At 35.5% G+C, this 17,022-nt stretch overlaps 1 protein-coding gene across 1 annotated transcript in view; it reads right to left on the reverse strand.

Annotated features, from left to right (window-relative positions):
- The window catches only part of LOC132563559 (arrestin domain-containing protein 2-like), an 81,457-nt gene that overhangs the window by 16,426 nt on the left and 48,009 nt on the right, over window positions 1-17,022 (reverse strand). Inside the window, exons 3-4 of the mRNA XM_060228299.1 lie at window positions 16,266-16,399; window positions 615-725 (exon numbers count right to left, since the gene is read on the reverse strand). Of these exons, the coding sequence (XP_060084282.1) occupies window positions 615-725; window positions 16,266-16,383 (229 nt within the window). The 5' untranslated portion in view covers window positions 16,384-16,399. The remainder of the gene's footprint in view (window positions 1-614; window positions 726-16,265; window positions 16,400-17,022) is intronic.

Below are 17,022 nucleotides of genomic sequence, written 5' to 3' on the forward strand. Positions count from 1 at the left end.
ATCTTTCATCACTTTTGCATCAAAACAAGTTCACAGGGATAAAATTCCAGGAATAGACCTAAACTTCACTCTTATCACTGTTCAACATCCGTGATTACGATCTTTCATCACTTTTGCATCAAAACAAGTTCACAGGGATAAAATTCCAGGAATAGACCTAAACTTCACTCTTATCACTGTTCAACATCCATGTGTTATGAATTAATTACCTGTAATTTAATTTGGTGGATTTTGTTTCAATCATGAAATTCACAAAAATATATATCATACACAAAAAAGTTTATCGGTCTAATTCCACTGAATCTGTCTGTATTCTTATAAATTCCTGGTAACTTGAAAGTTATAGAAATGTTTACATAAATTCAGAGCAAATTTAAAAAAAAAAAAAAAACCAATAAACTTTGAGATCTCAGGTGTCTCATATGTTGATAAGAGAGTGAGGTAAGATACTTAAGTAAAATAAAGTAAAATTTCAGGAGAATGATAGTTTTCTTTAAGAAGGCTGCATCAGTCTGTCTTGTAGATGGAAAATGAGAGAAGGATTTGTTGACATTTCAAGCGGTCCAAGATCTGAATTTTCTCTATACAGGACCTGAGGTGTCATTCATACAAACCTTTGATAGGGAGGATGGTTGTGTAATTAAACACCTCTTCATCCGACGCCTGAATGTCACTAGAGGTCATCCATTCGACCTTGGCCTCTCCCACGGCTTCCATGCATACCGCTGCAAGCAAAAAATACCCTCATTAATAAGGAATCATGCTAATTATCAAATGATAAAATTTGAAAAAAGATTAAAAAATAAAAATTCAAAACATGAAAACCTGGACTCTCACATATAGGTAACATGTGACCTTTGACACGTTAGCCTTGACCTATGACCACCTTAACATGATCAGGAGTGGAACTTGTTAGCATACCAGGGGGTGTTGGGTGGTAATATAGCTCTGTTAGTACAGCCTAGGCCTATACACAACATCTGGTGAAGATTTGAGGTGTGTAATCTGATGTTTCCTACCAGAAATTAGCATTCTCTGGCATGACACTTTACCCCTATTGCTATAGATGTCAGGAGAAAAGTCTCCCATATGTGACAGACCTCCCATATGTTGTTCAGTGAGGTAGCCACCAGCTACTACAAGGAAACCCTGCCTCTAAATAACCCTTGTGGTTCATGGGATGATAAACCCAGGAAACAAACAAATACTTTGGGGTAAATTTAAGGAAACCTGTTGAGAAATTGAATAAAAGAAATCCCAATTTAATACAATAATTTTAAATATTACATCACAAAATAATATTCGTGTATTAGCACACTTGTATTATTGTTCAAAATGAAAAAATTTTAATTGAGCGAATTCATACCTAGTCAACTCGTGAATATAATCACAGTAATGACATCACTGCCTATTATCAACAGAGAAGACTCTCAGTGCAAAGTAATTTTGACAATAAAAATTATATGCAAAGGTTAAAATGAACGTATGAATAATAAAAAAAAATCAGAAGATGAAAAGATACATTTTAGGCATTTAGAAAAATGACAAGGAAAAAACATAAATAAAAACAAAAATACGGCAGAATTAAGAAAAGAGGAACAATATTTCTGTATCTGTAATATAACCAACATCAGAATGTAACGAAGGGTGTGCACTGTTCTTATTTTTTTGTTTTTGATCAATCTAGCTCTTCCTCAAAGAGTGGTAAAGCACATTTATAATGAGAGTGAATGAAAGGATAGGCAATTTACAGGCTTAATTATCCATGTTTGATATGTTACAGGTGAGAAATTTCACCAAATGTGAAATAATGCAATAACACAATGGCACACCTTAAATCTATATTACTTGGAAATTTTCTGTACTTAGGTGGAAGTAGGTGAACACAAATACTTCATTTTATCTAATCTCTCATTAAATCTTACACTAATCTAGAATGTCAGACTTCAGTCTGGCTACATTTATTGAGGTAATCAAAACTTCAAGTATTTGATGTATAAGATATAAATTGTGTGAACTTAACACAAGTCATAGGTCTAATGACTCACAGGCAGCATACAGCCTTAACTCTAACAAAAAACCCCAGGGTCAATGTATAAGGTGTCATATGGTCTTAATTGTAACACAGATTACAGGTAAGATGAATCAGCTAGCATATAAGGGGTAGCCTCAACTCTAAAACAAATTACAGTTATATTGTTTAATGTAGCATATAACCTTAATTTTAATACAAATCACAGATAAAATGTGGAAGGTAGCATATAGCCTTAACTCTGACACAAACCACAGGTGTAATGTGTAAGGTATAATATTTATAATGTGGAAGGAGGTGTAATATATCTTTAATTCTAATGCAAATCACAGATATAATGTCAAAGGCAGCATAAAGCCTTAATTCTTTACACAAAAAACAGTAGTGTATAAGGTATCATACACCCTTAACTCTAACACCAATCTAACAGGCGCAATGCTAAGGGAGCATATACCCTTAACTCTGGATATAAATCATTACATATATCATAACAGATCAGAAGTAGAAAACTTTAACTAATGACCATGACATCCCTCTGTTTAGACAGATCCAAATAAAAAAAAAGTCACAACAATTGAGGACCCCAGACATTTTGTTTTCACAATGTACCATTTATAACGTGATGTGATGGAAGTGATTATTTATCAACATGTCACCTGGTGCGTTTCACTTAGACACAATTATGGTCAGATTTTGACACTAAAGACAATAACATTTAGCAAAGGTTGTGAGAATCATCAAGGACTATAACCCACTTCTAGGGCAACAGTAAGGTTAAATGTGTCATTTTGGACCTTGCAATATTTTGTCCAGAATAAAAAGCTGTAATGTTTGTGCTGTACGATCTAAATTGAATCAAAATATTCTGGTATCATTATAATTCAGTACATAAAAACACCTGATTACAATTCTTTCATATAAACAACAGCTTAGAATTTTGATTAAATCAATACTGGCTTGACCACTTTGTTTATAATCAAAATCAAAATTTTCAACTGAAAATGCCAATAAACGCCGATTTTTTTTATACTATTAACTAAATCGAGACATACAGCATATGAATGATCATAAACATTTAGGATAAAGGTTTTTGATAAGGTGAAGGTAGATATACAAACAGCTAACATTATTAATTTATGCACTAGTTTTCTTAAATCAACATAATTTAAATATAAACAAAACATTGCAAACAAAAATGATTTAGAAAAAAAAACAGGATTTCAATCAATGTAAAAATCAAATACCTCTCTAAAGTAACAGGATCTTCGGAATATGCCATACTTATCCAATAATAAGCCCATGTCTGATAATAAGCCCCTCCGCATCTAGTAATTTGTCAGTAGAGTAGAAATCCCAACACAGGCCATATCATCACTTTTTAATAAGCCCACCTTTTTTGAGCCCCGCAGAGCTTGACAACCAATTCTCAGAGGTAAAATTCAATTCTTAAAAAAAAATTTCTCTTAAGAGAATGGACAAAACTGGTGCATGAAAACCTAATTTAGATCTCTGAAAGAAGTTGGAAAAATATACATGTCTATAAATAAGAGGAGAGAAAAACTGTGGGGCCATGACACGTGTCGGTAAATCAGTATCATTGCAGAGCAGACGGCACACTGAAGTGTGAAGTAACAATACCCAGAACGATAAAACAACATCTGCACCCTAGCTCACTGTAAGTAATGAAAAACTTTCCGTATCTCTCCAGGTATCCAGGCACGGGAAGAGTTTGGCAGAAGTTGTGGCCCCCATGTAAACACTGTGCAAAGAAACTGCCATTTAGTCTAAATCTTAGTGATTCTTTACGATTCTTTCATTCAAAGTACATCTGATTGTATGGTTTCTCACAACTTTTATACATGTGAAGCAGCGTCAGAACAATCTAATTTTCTGCACTGTAAGTGTGAGCTGTACTAAACTTTTTATATATACTTGTAGGCAATTTTTTCATAATTCATCCAGTTCTTTTTCTTATGTTTTATTTCAACCTGTTGATTTCCTTGCAGACAGGTTCTGCTTTTCAGTATATAATTCACAAAATAGTAAATATCTAAATATCATTGTTTGACAAATTTCTACAAATGATCACGATAATCTTTAATCAAAACTTGTTGGAATGTGAAATCACAGAAGTGCTGTATCACTGAACTGGTTGAGGATTTTCTATAAATAATAATACCGACTTTGAATTAAGAAGTCAAAACACGAACTCATCCAAGGCACGTTCATTGTGTAAAATCTAATAAAAATTGATCAAATTGGCAAATGCTAAACTCATAAAACACTTGGTCATTTATAGACAGGTTCTGGTTTAAGAAAACTTGAAATCATATGATCCCTTATAGACAGGTTCTGTGTTAGAAATGTTGAAAAACATCTGATCCTTTATAGACAGGTTCTGTGTTAGAAAGTTGAAAAAATCTGATCCTTTAGGTTCTGTGTTAGAAAGTTGAAAACATCTTATCCCTTATAGACAGGTTCTGTGTTAGAAATGTTGCAGCTGATAGACAGGTTCTGTGTTAGAAATGTTGAAAAACATCTGATCCTTTATAGACAGGTTCTGTGTTAGAAAGTTGAAAACATCTGATCCTTTACAGACAGGTTCTGTGTTAGAAAGTTGAAAACATCTTATCCCTTATAGACAGGTTCTGTGTTAGAAAGTTGAAAACATCTTATCCCTTATAGACAGGTTCTGTGTTAGAAAGTTGAAAACATCTGATCCTTTACAGACAGGTTCTGCAGCTGATAAGCAATTGATGATACAATCTAATTGATTGTGTAGTTCGGGAATGTATACATTATATTTGGCTTGGAGCTTGGAAATGGGGTGGGGGAGGGGGGGAGTATGGTTCGGAAGGGAAATTACTGATATGGAAATACATATATATTTAAAAACAGCATACCACACACAATACATCGGCTTTACTAATAATCTTTCTATGGCAAAATGAACATTGGTTTCCCAATTTCAAATCTTCAGTTTACAAATGACAGTTGAAATGAATTTCAATGGCTTTCTTTGTTGAGAATATTGCATGCAAGACATGCACAGGGGAAAGTCATTAGTCTAAGTTATCACCAAGCTCTCCAGCTACGTTCTATCTCACTAGATATGGCTTTACACGTCTGACAGGCAAAATCAATACCTCAAAAATTTTTTGACAACAGAAAATGATTTCGGCAGTGAAGCATTCACAAATATGTCTATGGCTTCTATGGCTCTGAGAAGAGAATCTATATAAAGTTATTCTATGGTGTGCTCCCTGTAATACCACCTAGAGATTAAGATAAAGTTTTGCATCCTGTGAGAACTCTAGTGCCTGACGTTATAATTGCTGACTCTTCTTGCTTTGCCGAGTTTGTAAACAACATAAATATCAATTATCCAACCTCAGCGTTATATCTCATTACGATCGTTTCTCACAATCGTTAAATCTATGAAAATTCTTAACTAAATATTTGAATAGAAAAATTATCAAACTATACAGATATGTGTCTATTTACATTGCATAAACATTTATGTAAAAAATTTCAGCTAGTTCTGTGATCTTATCTCAATAGGACGATTTAAATTTCTATTATCAGTAGATTTTATACTTTTATCAATGAGGGGTGGACATTTAAAACAGTATCTTATGGGCATTAGCTCTGCAATATAGTTTTAAACGAAAAGCAATAGTAAAATTTCGTTAATGGTGGAAAATTTTTGAAAACACTGTGTCTGACAGGCCGTTATCATTTGCAGACGGGAACTTTTGAAATGTTTGGTAACTGACAGTTGATAACTTGAGTTTCGTTTGATTGTTCATGCAGAGAACATTGACCTCCCTTTAGGGAATCTCAACACCAACAGTTCTCGGAAAATTTTCAAATTGAGAGGTTGAATCCACTGAAGAAATGTGAAATGAGTTTTTTTGAAAGACTTCCGCTGCCTCCTCATCAGCCATTCCAAGCAGAGCAATAATTTCTTTTGATGTTCTGCTAATGGAATGAATGGAACAGCAAGCATTTTTTTTTTGTACTTGTGTTAAATGCAATTTTCGACAAATCAAACCAAACTAAAACTCCTGCTAACAGTGATGTCAGTAGGTTCATCCTGCCAGGGAAGTTTTCAATTACATCTGTTTCGGGGCTGGAAGTTGATAATTAATTTCCATTAATCCGAGAAAATTTAGATCAGCATCAGAAACCAAATTAATGCCTGACTTGGTATTCTAAAGACTTTTTACTGATGTCTTCAGTACATACAAAGAGCATGTTTCATTGTCAGTACACAAGATTATTTGTTAACATCTCTATCCATGGATGTTTTTCTCATCACTGATCACCAGGCATTAGGCTTGATAACCTTTGTGCTAATTCCTTGTTGTAACTATGTGAGCTAACATTTAAACTAATGACTGATAAGTAATATTAAGCCCTTGCTAGTGCTAACCTTATAGCCTCTGTGCAAATCTCTTAACCTCTGTAGAAACCTGAAATTGTACATGTTAAACCTCTATCTTATCCTATCCACTGTTGCTTTGATTATATTAGCCCCTACCTGTACTAACCTTAACCCTTTAACTGACCTTTCAAGTGCTCTATCAATTACTTCTGCACTTTCACATCTGTGATATCCACAGTTCTAACCTTTTAACTTCTGTGCTACCCACAGTTCTAGCATGTTAACCTCTGTGCTATCCACAGTTCTAACCTGTTAACCTCTGTGCTATCCACAGTTCTAACCTGTTAACCTCTGTGCTATCCACAGTTCTAACCTGTTAACCTCTGTGCTATCCACAGTTCTAACCAGTTTACCTCTGTGCTATCGACAGTTCTAACCTGTTTACCTCTGTGCTACTATCGACAGTTCTAACCTGTTTACCTCTGTGCTACTATCCACAGTTCTAACCTGTTAACCTCTGTGCTATCCACAGTTCTAACCAGTTTACCTCTGTGCTATTCACAGTTCTAACCAGTTTACCTCTGTGCTATCCACAGTTCTAACCTGTTAACCTCTGTGCTATCCACAGTTCTAACCTGTTAACCTCTGTGCTATCCACAGTTCTAACCTGTTAACCTCTGTGCTACCCTCAGTTCTTACCAGTCAACCACTGTTCCTTAAAAGATATCTTCAACCCTTTCATGCTGACTTTAACCACTTTGGAAACTTATCAACCTGTGCATTATTTGACCATCTGCTAACCTCTTAATCTCTGTGCTAGATCATGTATTGACACAGTGCAAAATCTTGACTGCTGTGCTATCTTTTGAACCTGTACTTATGCTAACATCTTAACCACATATAACCCAGTTTTCTGATTCTAAAACCACCATTCTATCCGCTGATAACAGTCAGTCATTATATGTCAATATTGCTCTGTAATGAAGAATTATACAATGACTCCCTATAAATGCCACAAGCAATTTGACCAGCACATGATGTGAAGAACAAAAATTTGCATATTGACCTTGTTTTCCAGGCAATTAGCATACCCATATGTAAAACACATATTATTTTTGTATATTATATATCACTGTGTAAAATCATGAGCACACTTGAGCTTACGGCATGAAAATAGAGTAAACAACCTGTACATTTCAAAAATATTTTAAAAATTGGAGAACATAAATTACATTTTTAAATGACGTTACCAGAAAAATATTTATTCAAATGTGCAGTTTTAATTTTGCTTGGTTTGGTCATTCTAACCAAGATTTGTCTTGAATTACGACAAACTGACCACACTTGTCCAGACTTGCTAACATACTATACAGATATGTCTAGAGCACAACTTCCTAACCAGACTAGTTTAGAATAACAACATACTAACCAGACTTGTTTATGAAGACAAACAAATGATCAGATTTGTCAACAGGGACAACAGACTAACAAATTTTTTGGTTATATTAAAGACAAATCATGGTCTTCATCAGATACATTGAAGCAATGTGTTAATTTATCAGAGTTTTGGAAGACAGAAGCCTTGCTGATCATAAACAATGATGTTGTATAGATAGGACTTTAACGAACTTTGTTGGCACTCGTCAGGGCATCAGAATTAGCAGAGTGTATACATGTGAAAAGGTTGTTTGGTTAATTACGACATTGTTCCTCTCATGTGTTTCTGTGTAACAGTAGGGGATCACTGCTGAACATAACCATGGTGATCTTTAGTAATTCATCATCTTGAGGATTTTTTAGTCTATTTTTCTTATGACCTTCTGTTTTTCCCTTTAACCCTTCCCCTTACACAAAACAACTTTCCTCATTTACCTCAAGACACCTTCCTTCCTTTAAACCCTGTACTACAAACACCTTCCCTCATTTACCATAAAACACCTTCCCTCCTTTACCATAAAACACATTCCCTCCTTTACCATAAAACACCTTTCCATTTTCCTACATCGTCTCTCTCATTACAGGTAGTAAGTCTTTCCCTCTTCCTCCACCCTCTCTCTCATTACAGGTAATTAGTCTTTCCCTCTTCCTCCACCCTCTCTCATTACAGGTAGTGAGTCTTTCCCTCTTCCTCCACCCTCTCTCTCATTACAGGTAATTAGTCTTTCCCTCTTCCTCCACCCTCTCTCTCATTACAGGTAGTAAGTCTTTCCCTCTTCCTCCACCCTCTCTCTCCACCCTCTCTCTCTTACAGGTATTAGTCTTCCTCCACCCTCTCTCCATTCCACTCCTCTCTCTCATTACAGGTAGTAAGTCTTTCTCTCCTCTTCCTCCACCTCTCCCTCTCTCTCATTACAGGTAGTAAGTCTTTCCCTCTTCCTCCACCCTCTCTCTCATTACAGGTAGTAAGTCTTTCCCTCTTCCTCCACCCTCTCTCTCATTACAGGTAGTAAGTCTTTCCCTCTTCCTCCACCCTCTCTCTCATTACAGGTAGTAAGTCTTTCCCTCTTCCTCCACCCTCTCTCTCATTACAGGTAGTAAGTCTTTTCCCTCTTCCCCCACCTCTCTCTCTCTCTGTCTCATTACAGGTAGTAAGTCTTTCCCTCCACTCTCTCTCTCTCTCTCCAGTCTCCACCCTCTCTCCTCTCTCCACTCTCTCTCTCTCATTACAGGTAGTAAGTCTTTCCCTCTTCCTCCACCCTCTCTCTCATTACAGGTAGTAAGTCTTTCCCTCTTCCTCCACCCTCTCTCTCATTACAGGTAGTAAGTCTTTCCCTCTTCCTCCACCCTCTCTCCCATTACAGGAAGTAGTCTTTCCCTCTTCCTCCACCCTCTCCCTCATTACAGATAGTAAGTCTTTCCTTCATCCTCCACCCTCTCTCTCATTACAGGTAGTAAGTCTTTCCCTCTTCCTCCACCCTCTCTCTCATTACAGGTAATAAGTCTTTCCCTCTCTCTCTCTCATTACAGGTAGTAAGTCTCCCTCATTACACCCTCTCTCTCTCTCTAAGTCTTTCCCTCTTCCTCCACCCTCTCCCTCATTACAGGTAGTTAGTCTTTCCCTCTTCCTCCACCCTCTCTCTCATTACAGATAGTAAGTCTTTCCCTCTTCCTCCAACCTCTCTCATTACAGGTAGTAAGTCTTTCCCTCTTCCTCCACCCTCTCTCTCATTACAGGTAATAAGTCTTTCCCTTTTCCTTCACCCTCTCTCTCATTACAGGAAGTAGTCTTTCCCTCTTCCTCCACCCTCTCCCTCATTACAGATAGTAAGTCTTTCCTTCATCCTCCACCCTCTCTCTCATAACCTCCTTCCTCCACCCTCCTCTCTCAGTCTTTCCCCCTCTCTCTCTCTCAACAGGTAGTAAGTCTTTCCCTCTCTCATTCCTTCCTCCACCCTCTCTCTCATTACAGGTAGTAAGTCTTTCCCTCTTCCTCCACCCTCTCTCCCATTACAGACAATAAGTCTTTCCCTCTTCCTCAACCCTCTCTCCCATTACAGGAAGTAGTCTTTCCCTCTTCCTCCACCCTCTCTCTCATTACAGATAGTAAGTCTTTCCCTCTTCCTCCACCCTCTCTCTCATTACAGATAGTAAGTCTTTTCCCTCTTCCCCCACCTCTCTCTCTCTCTGTCTCATTACAGGTAGTAAGTCTTTCCCTCTTCCTCCACCCTCTCTCTCATTACAGATAGTAAGTCTTTCCCTCTTCCTCCACCCTCTCTCTCATTACAGGTAGTTAGTCTTAATTCTATCTTCCTACACCTTGTCACTCATTACACATAGTTAGTCTTTGTTTTCTAACCTCAATCTCATTATCACCTTTTCCATACAATGAGGCCTACACATAAATATTCTGACTCAAAGTCATTGTTGGGCGTATTGCAGAAAATAAAACAGCATTTATTTTAATCATATTGAGTTGCAATAGACTTGGGTGGGCTTATTAGCAGACACTGATTTATTGTTGATATAATGTGATACCTTTTCTTCCTTAGGATCTTTTATTCCTCACACCAATTACGATGACCCCATGTCAGCCTCTGTCTGATCAGGTATACAAGCCACATTTCTCTAAATCCTACCCGCCACCCTATCATAACAGAATCATCATCAAAGGCGACTATATTCTATATTTTTACAACCCTCGCTCTTTTTAGATAAAGAGATGATTAATTTTCTCTCTGCCGCTAAGTCTTAGTCCCTCTCCCACCCCTCAACCCTGGCTGTTACGTCAGTATGGTTATTGTGAACTCTGCACAAAGCAAGATAGAAGGAATCTGTGATGACTGTGTGACGTCATATTCGAAGAAGAATGTCCAGGTAATGGTTACTACCAACAGTTTTACACATATGTGAGGTATATATGTTACAATACATCATCACTGGTGTTGGTTATAACACAGATCACTGAAAACAACAACGTCAGAGTTTATGATAAATATCAACATCTTTCAGTGTTTTAGAGACACTATAACAAACAACTTCAGTTACGAATACCAATTTCATTCCCTTTCGTCTGGCAACTTGTGAGTTCATAGAAGTTTGAATTATTTCAGAAACAGTTCAGTTATTCAAAGTTTTCTTTAAAAAAAATTAAATGACCAACCCTACAAAGCTATCACTTGTTTAAAGAAGATTTCTATTTCATAGAAACTTCTTTTCAGTGTAAACTACATGTACTACCCACCTGTACATACTGACCACCTGTATATACTGACAACCTATATATACTGACCAATTGTATGAACTGACAACCTGTATATACTGACAACTTGTATATACTGACCAATTGTATGAACTGACCACCTGTATATACTGACCACCTTTGTGATCTGACAACTTGTATATACTGACAACCTGTATATACTGACTACCTGTATATACTGACAACCTGTAACTACTGACAACCTGTATATACTGACCACCTTTGTGACCTGACAACATGTATATACTGACAACCTGTATATACTGACCACCTGTATATACTGATCACCTGTATATACTGACCACCTTTGTGACCTGACAACTTTTATATAATGACAACCTGTATATACTGACCACCTGTATATACTGACAACCTGTATCTACTGACAACCTGTATATACTGACCACCTTTGTGACCTGACAACATGTATATACTGACCACCTGTATATACTGATCACCTGTATATACTGAATGCCTGTATATATTGACCACCTGTATACACTGACCACCTTTGTGACCTGACAATGGGTATATACTGACAACCTGTATATACTGACCACCTGTATATACTGACCACCTTTTTGACCTGACAACCTATATATACTGACAACCTGTATATACTGACCACCTTTGTGACCAGACAACCTGTTAATACTGACTGGCTGTATATACTGACCATCTTTGTGACCTGACAACCTGTATATAATGACAACCTGTATATAATGACCACCTTTGTGACCTGACAACCTGTTAATACTGACTGGCTGTATTAACTGACCCCCTACATAAACTATCAATAAAAACGTTTTTGATTCAGTTGAAATATTCTCACAAAAAGATATGAAAGATTAATTAATGAAAGAAAAACAAAGATCATTATTTCATTTCTTTACAATTACAGGTAAGTTCGATTTCAAGTTGGAGAAAAGAAAAAACAAACAAACAATAAAAAGAAAACTTGTAGATTTGCTGAGGATAACCCTAATAGATACATGAATGGTTAAGTATACAATCTGCTTCACCATTAGCAGTTACTGCTTAGAAAGCGAACCAACTATATACATCAGAGGAAGTTTGTAACTCCATCTCAATTATTGTCCTCTTCACAAACCGTTTTAACCACTTAATTTTGAAAGTGAACATAACTCACTTCTCAAGGCTACATCTTCATTAAAATATCAATTCCTCAATGTTGACGTTTTGAAGGGCAAATGAAAATCAACATCGCCAGCAGATCTTGACCTGGTATAAATAACAACGCTTAGATATAAACATCCAAACATTTCTGGGATTTTCAGTTTTGACTTCCACACACATTTTATTTATAGATTAGATAAAAATGACTTTATTTGTCTTGTACCAATTAAATTTTTATAAAAAACAGTAGAAAACTCTTTTTTCTCAAATTGAAATTGGACCAGTTAATCAGATGTGTAAGTCAGTAGTTCACAACAAACGTAATTGGGAAGACACTTCGAATGAAGAAACTTTAAACAACTTTAAAACTTTATAACAAAATCAAAACCACAACTGTACTATAACTGTCAACATACTGCTGTAGTGTACTGAAGGACAAACACACTGCTGTAGTGTACTGAAGGATAAACACACTGCTGTAGTGTACTGAAGGACAAACACACTGCTGTAGTGTACTGAAGGACAAACACACTGTTGTAGTGTACTGAAGGACAAACACACTGCTGTAGTGTACTGAAGGATAAACACACTGTTGTAGTGTACTGAAGGATAAACACACTGTTGTAGTGTACTGAAGGACAAACACACTGCTGTAGTGTACTGAAGGACAAACACACTGCTGTAGTGTACTGAAGGACAAACACACTGCTGTAGTGTACTGAAGGACAAACACACTGCTGTAGTGTACTGAAGGATAAACACACTGCTGTAGTGTACTGAAGGACAAACACACTGTTGTAGTGTACTGAAGGACAAACACACTGCTGTAGTGTACTGAAGGATAAACACACTGCTGTAGTGTACTGAAGAACAAACACACTGCTGTAGTGTACTGAAGGACAAACACACTGTTGTAGTGTACTGAAGGACAAACACACTGCTGTAGTGTACTGAAGGATAAACACACTGCTGTAGTGTACTGAAGAACAAACACACTGCTGTAGTGTACTGAAGGACAAACACACTGCTGTAGTGTACTGAAGGACAAACACACTGCTGTAGTGTATATCACAAATAACCAGTACCTGTTTATAAAGGCCATCTGTATATAACACATACAAAGCTGTCTATAAAGGCCACATGTATATTACCTGTACCTGTTTATAAAGGCCATCTGTATATAACACATACCTGTCTACAAAGGCCACATGTATATTACCTGTACCTGTTTATAAAGGTCATCTGTATACAACAGATACCTGTATATAAAGGCCACATGTATATAACACATACCTGTCTATAAAGGTCATCTGTATACAACAGATGCCTGTATATAAAGGCCACCTGTGTAAGATAAAACCTGTCTTTAAAGCCATATATTTCAGGTTGCAATTTTAACACAAATCATAGAAATATCAATTCTACATGAGGGCTGGTACATACTTATAAAGGTTAATTCGAATTTTTTTGGTCTCTGTAGACAAGTTTTACTGTACCTTTTTATAAAGAGCCCAGCAGTGTAGACTTTGGCTGTATTGTACTATAACTTTAGAATCCCAATACGTTTGACATTTTAGTGCACCTAGAGAGGTGAAAATCTCAAATGAAGGACAATGTCATAACCTTAAAACCAAAAGTACCAAAACTTCAATCCAATAACACGACCACTTGTTTCGATGACCGGCAACTTGTATAATGGGACTAGCAACATGTAAATTAAACAGGATCACAAATAAAAAAAACCTGTATTTCTATCTACTTCCTTTTTTTTTATTTTTTTTTTATTTTATTTAATAGCCTTGAATCCATGTTTTCACATCAATGTCAGCTTTTATAAACTACTTTAAGTATATATCTACATTTTTTCACCGTTTCTATTAAGTATCAAAATCTCTGGCAACCAAGCAATCTCTTGTTGATAAGAAAACTAACTACAGTGAGATTGATCTGCCTGCATTTTTTCAAAGAAGATTTTTTTTTTTTAAACTTGTAGGCCATGTACCTTTCAAGCCAAAACATTTTTATGAACTAGATTTAGCCAACCAGTAAATATCTTTGAAACTCTTGAAGAGTATTTGATTTATGTCAAGTTTTGGAAAATTCTTAAAATTTTGGAGTTATCCAGGGATGTGTGCCATATGGTACCTTCTGTACTTGCATGTATCCGATTATTGTATTTTTGTATACATTTTTCAGTGAACTGTCCTGTTTAAGAGTCGTAAAACATTGCTTTAAATCTCATTAAAATACAACCCCAGCTGCAGATAGCAGTGAATTCTACCTATAATGTTATCAGATATGAATATTTGAGTTGGAGATGTTTACTACCAGTACAATAGTTTTTAGGGTAGTAGGTACTTTTCCAAACTAGCTGTTGGCTTTGGCTTTGCTGGGTGAACCGATTCCTACATTCAGATATTTTCCATCACTAACAGATCTTGAGGATTTTTCTATCATTTACTGGTTTTTGTTTCTATTTTTTTGGAATTTTTTCCCCCTGCTGAATTCCCAAAATTCCAAAAAAGGGAAAAAACAAACAAAAACAAACATGTAAATAAATGTATATGTAACAAAAATTTAGTTAAAATGGACTGACTGAAAACGTTTCTTAAAAATAAAAATTAATTTCTAAAAAATCTCAAATACATATTCCAGAACTAAAAACAGAGACAGATAAAAACAAATCTAATCTCTTGACAGTGACTTTGCAGGTAGCTGTTCAAAGTATATATAAGACCATAGAAATAAAAAAAATTTCTTATATATCAAAATGTTCCTTTAATCTATTCCATCTATAAACGATTTTAAGAAAGTTTTTTTATCTACAGAATTCTCTAATACAAATGCTTATCTGACAAAGTAGGTACTTTTCCAAGCACGAATTCCTCTAAAAATGTTTCCCATATCAATATAGAACTTCCAACTTTGATAGATGTTTTCATCAAAGAAACTTTTTTCCTTTTCATACTGATGTTTTGAGAGAAAAAGAACTACACAAAATAAAGCATTACCCAAAATGGACGAATTATAATTACTTGATAAAATATCAGTAAAAACATACTTTTCTAGGTTGTCTTATCATTGAAGTTTAGATTTTCATTAATTCTTTCTAGCATATGAGTTAATTTGTTACATGTTTTCTAAAAAATAAAAACCCACATTCCTATCATATACGCTTGTACTGTTAAATCACGATAAAGCAGATCTTTTCACCCCAATCGGCTGACGGTGTTATCAGTATATTGCAACTGTAATGCCAACCAGAGACTAAACAGAACGTCTCCACCTGTTTTCGTCATCTCAGGAAAAGATGATTTTTTTCAGTAAACAAAACAAGATATTCAGCTGTCACATTAACATTCTGACAAATTGACCAGCAGATAAAAACATCAAGATTTGGAACTCTTCAATGACTGCAATGTAACATGTACACAGTCTGATGTTAAGTGAATTCAGACATAATAATTATTAGAATTTTTGACAATAAATTTTGTGATATGAATAAATAAATTGCTAGAGGTGTCCACGTTGAATTTTGTATGTTTCTCTGACTTAGTTTTCGGTTATGATAAATTGATTATAGATTTAACAAGGCCGACACTTATATTCTGATTCCATGTCACTGGGTGGGCTTATTACTGAACAATGATACATATTTCATTTGTAATTTGACTATAATTGGAGTAAATTTGATTGGAATTATTTTTTCACTTCATAATGTCAAGTTATCAGCTCTTGTGAGAAGGTACTGAACGTTACGTCATTAGTTTGCAGGAGAAGATTACATCACTTTCTTCAACTGATTCCTGCATAAAAGGGCAGATAACTCTGCATTATGAAAAGACAAAATTACCAGGCATGGGTTTAATGCAGGACAGATTTTATAATAGCTTTGGTTTTTAGTTAAAGATCTGAGACACTGACCTCTGTTCAACATGACTTGTGGCTAAGTATTAAGTTTATTTGAATCCATGAAAGAAAATGGACCATGAAAATAGTTCAATACTTACTCTCTACGAATACTGGGTCTTTAACAACCACCCATCCATACCCATACACTGTGTCTCCTGCCGAATAGGTGGCTGTGGGATTGTTGAAAATTATCTGAAACTTTTCCAGCCTTTCCATCGTTAATCAGTCAGTTCTGTAATAGAGAAAAACACCTATGGCATCACAGACTTTCCACCAATAATTGTAACAATACAACACTCGACATCACTAAAGAATGAACACTCTCAGAAATGGATCTGAGAGAAAAAAATTCACCCTCAAAACAATTATTTATCAGCTTCTGTAAAAAAAAAATGTTCCAAAAAAGAATCAACTTCCAAACTTTCTCAGTGAGGTTTCATTTCAATCATTGAAACCTACCAAAATCATTAACAATAAGCATAGGTCCTATAAAACACAGGTTTACAGATAAAGAAGTACATAAATGATGATTCAGTTTGTGAAAACATATACTGTAGAATTAATCAATTTAGTGGGATTTCGAGTTTTTGTTGATTTTTTGAGAACATATTTATCAGCCAATTCTTTTGTCTACGAACCAACAAATTTGACACAATTTTTTTGTATTATTGAATTTCCTGAACACTATTAATACGTGCATCAAATTTCCAAAATATCATAATTCTTTATTTTGAAAAATCAGGAAATTAAGACACCACCAAAAATATCTGATTTAAAGTTTTTTCTTTACTGAAATTATGATTATACAGGTTCACAAACATAAGCTGCCTTATCCTTCTATAGATCTGTTTAACA

Source organism: Ylistrum balloti, unplaced genomic scaffold (genome assembly GCF_031769215.1).
Source record: "Ylistrum balloti isolate Yb309-2 unplaced genomic scaffold, AGI_CSIRO_Ybal_v1 Utg371768, whole genome shotgun sequence".
Lineage (NCBI taxonomy): Eukaryota > Metazoa > Mollusca > Bivalvia > Pectinida > Pectinidae > Ylistrum > Ylistrum balloti.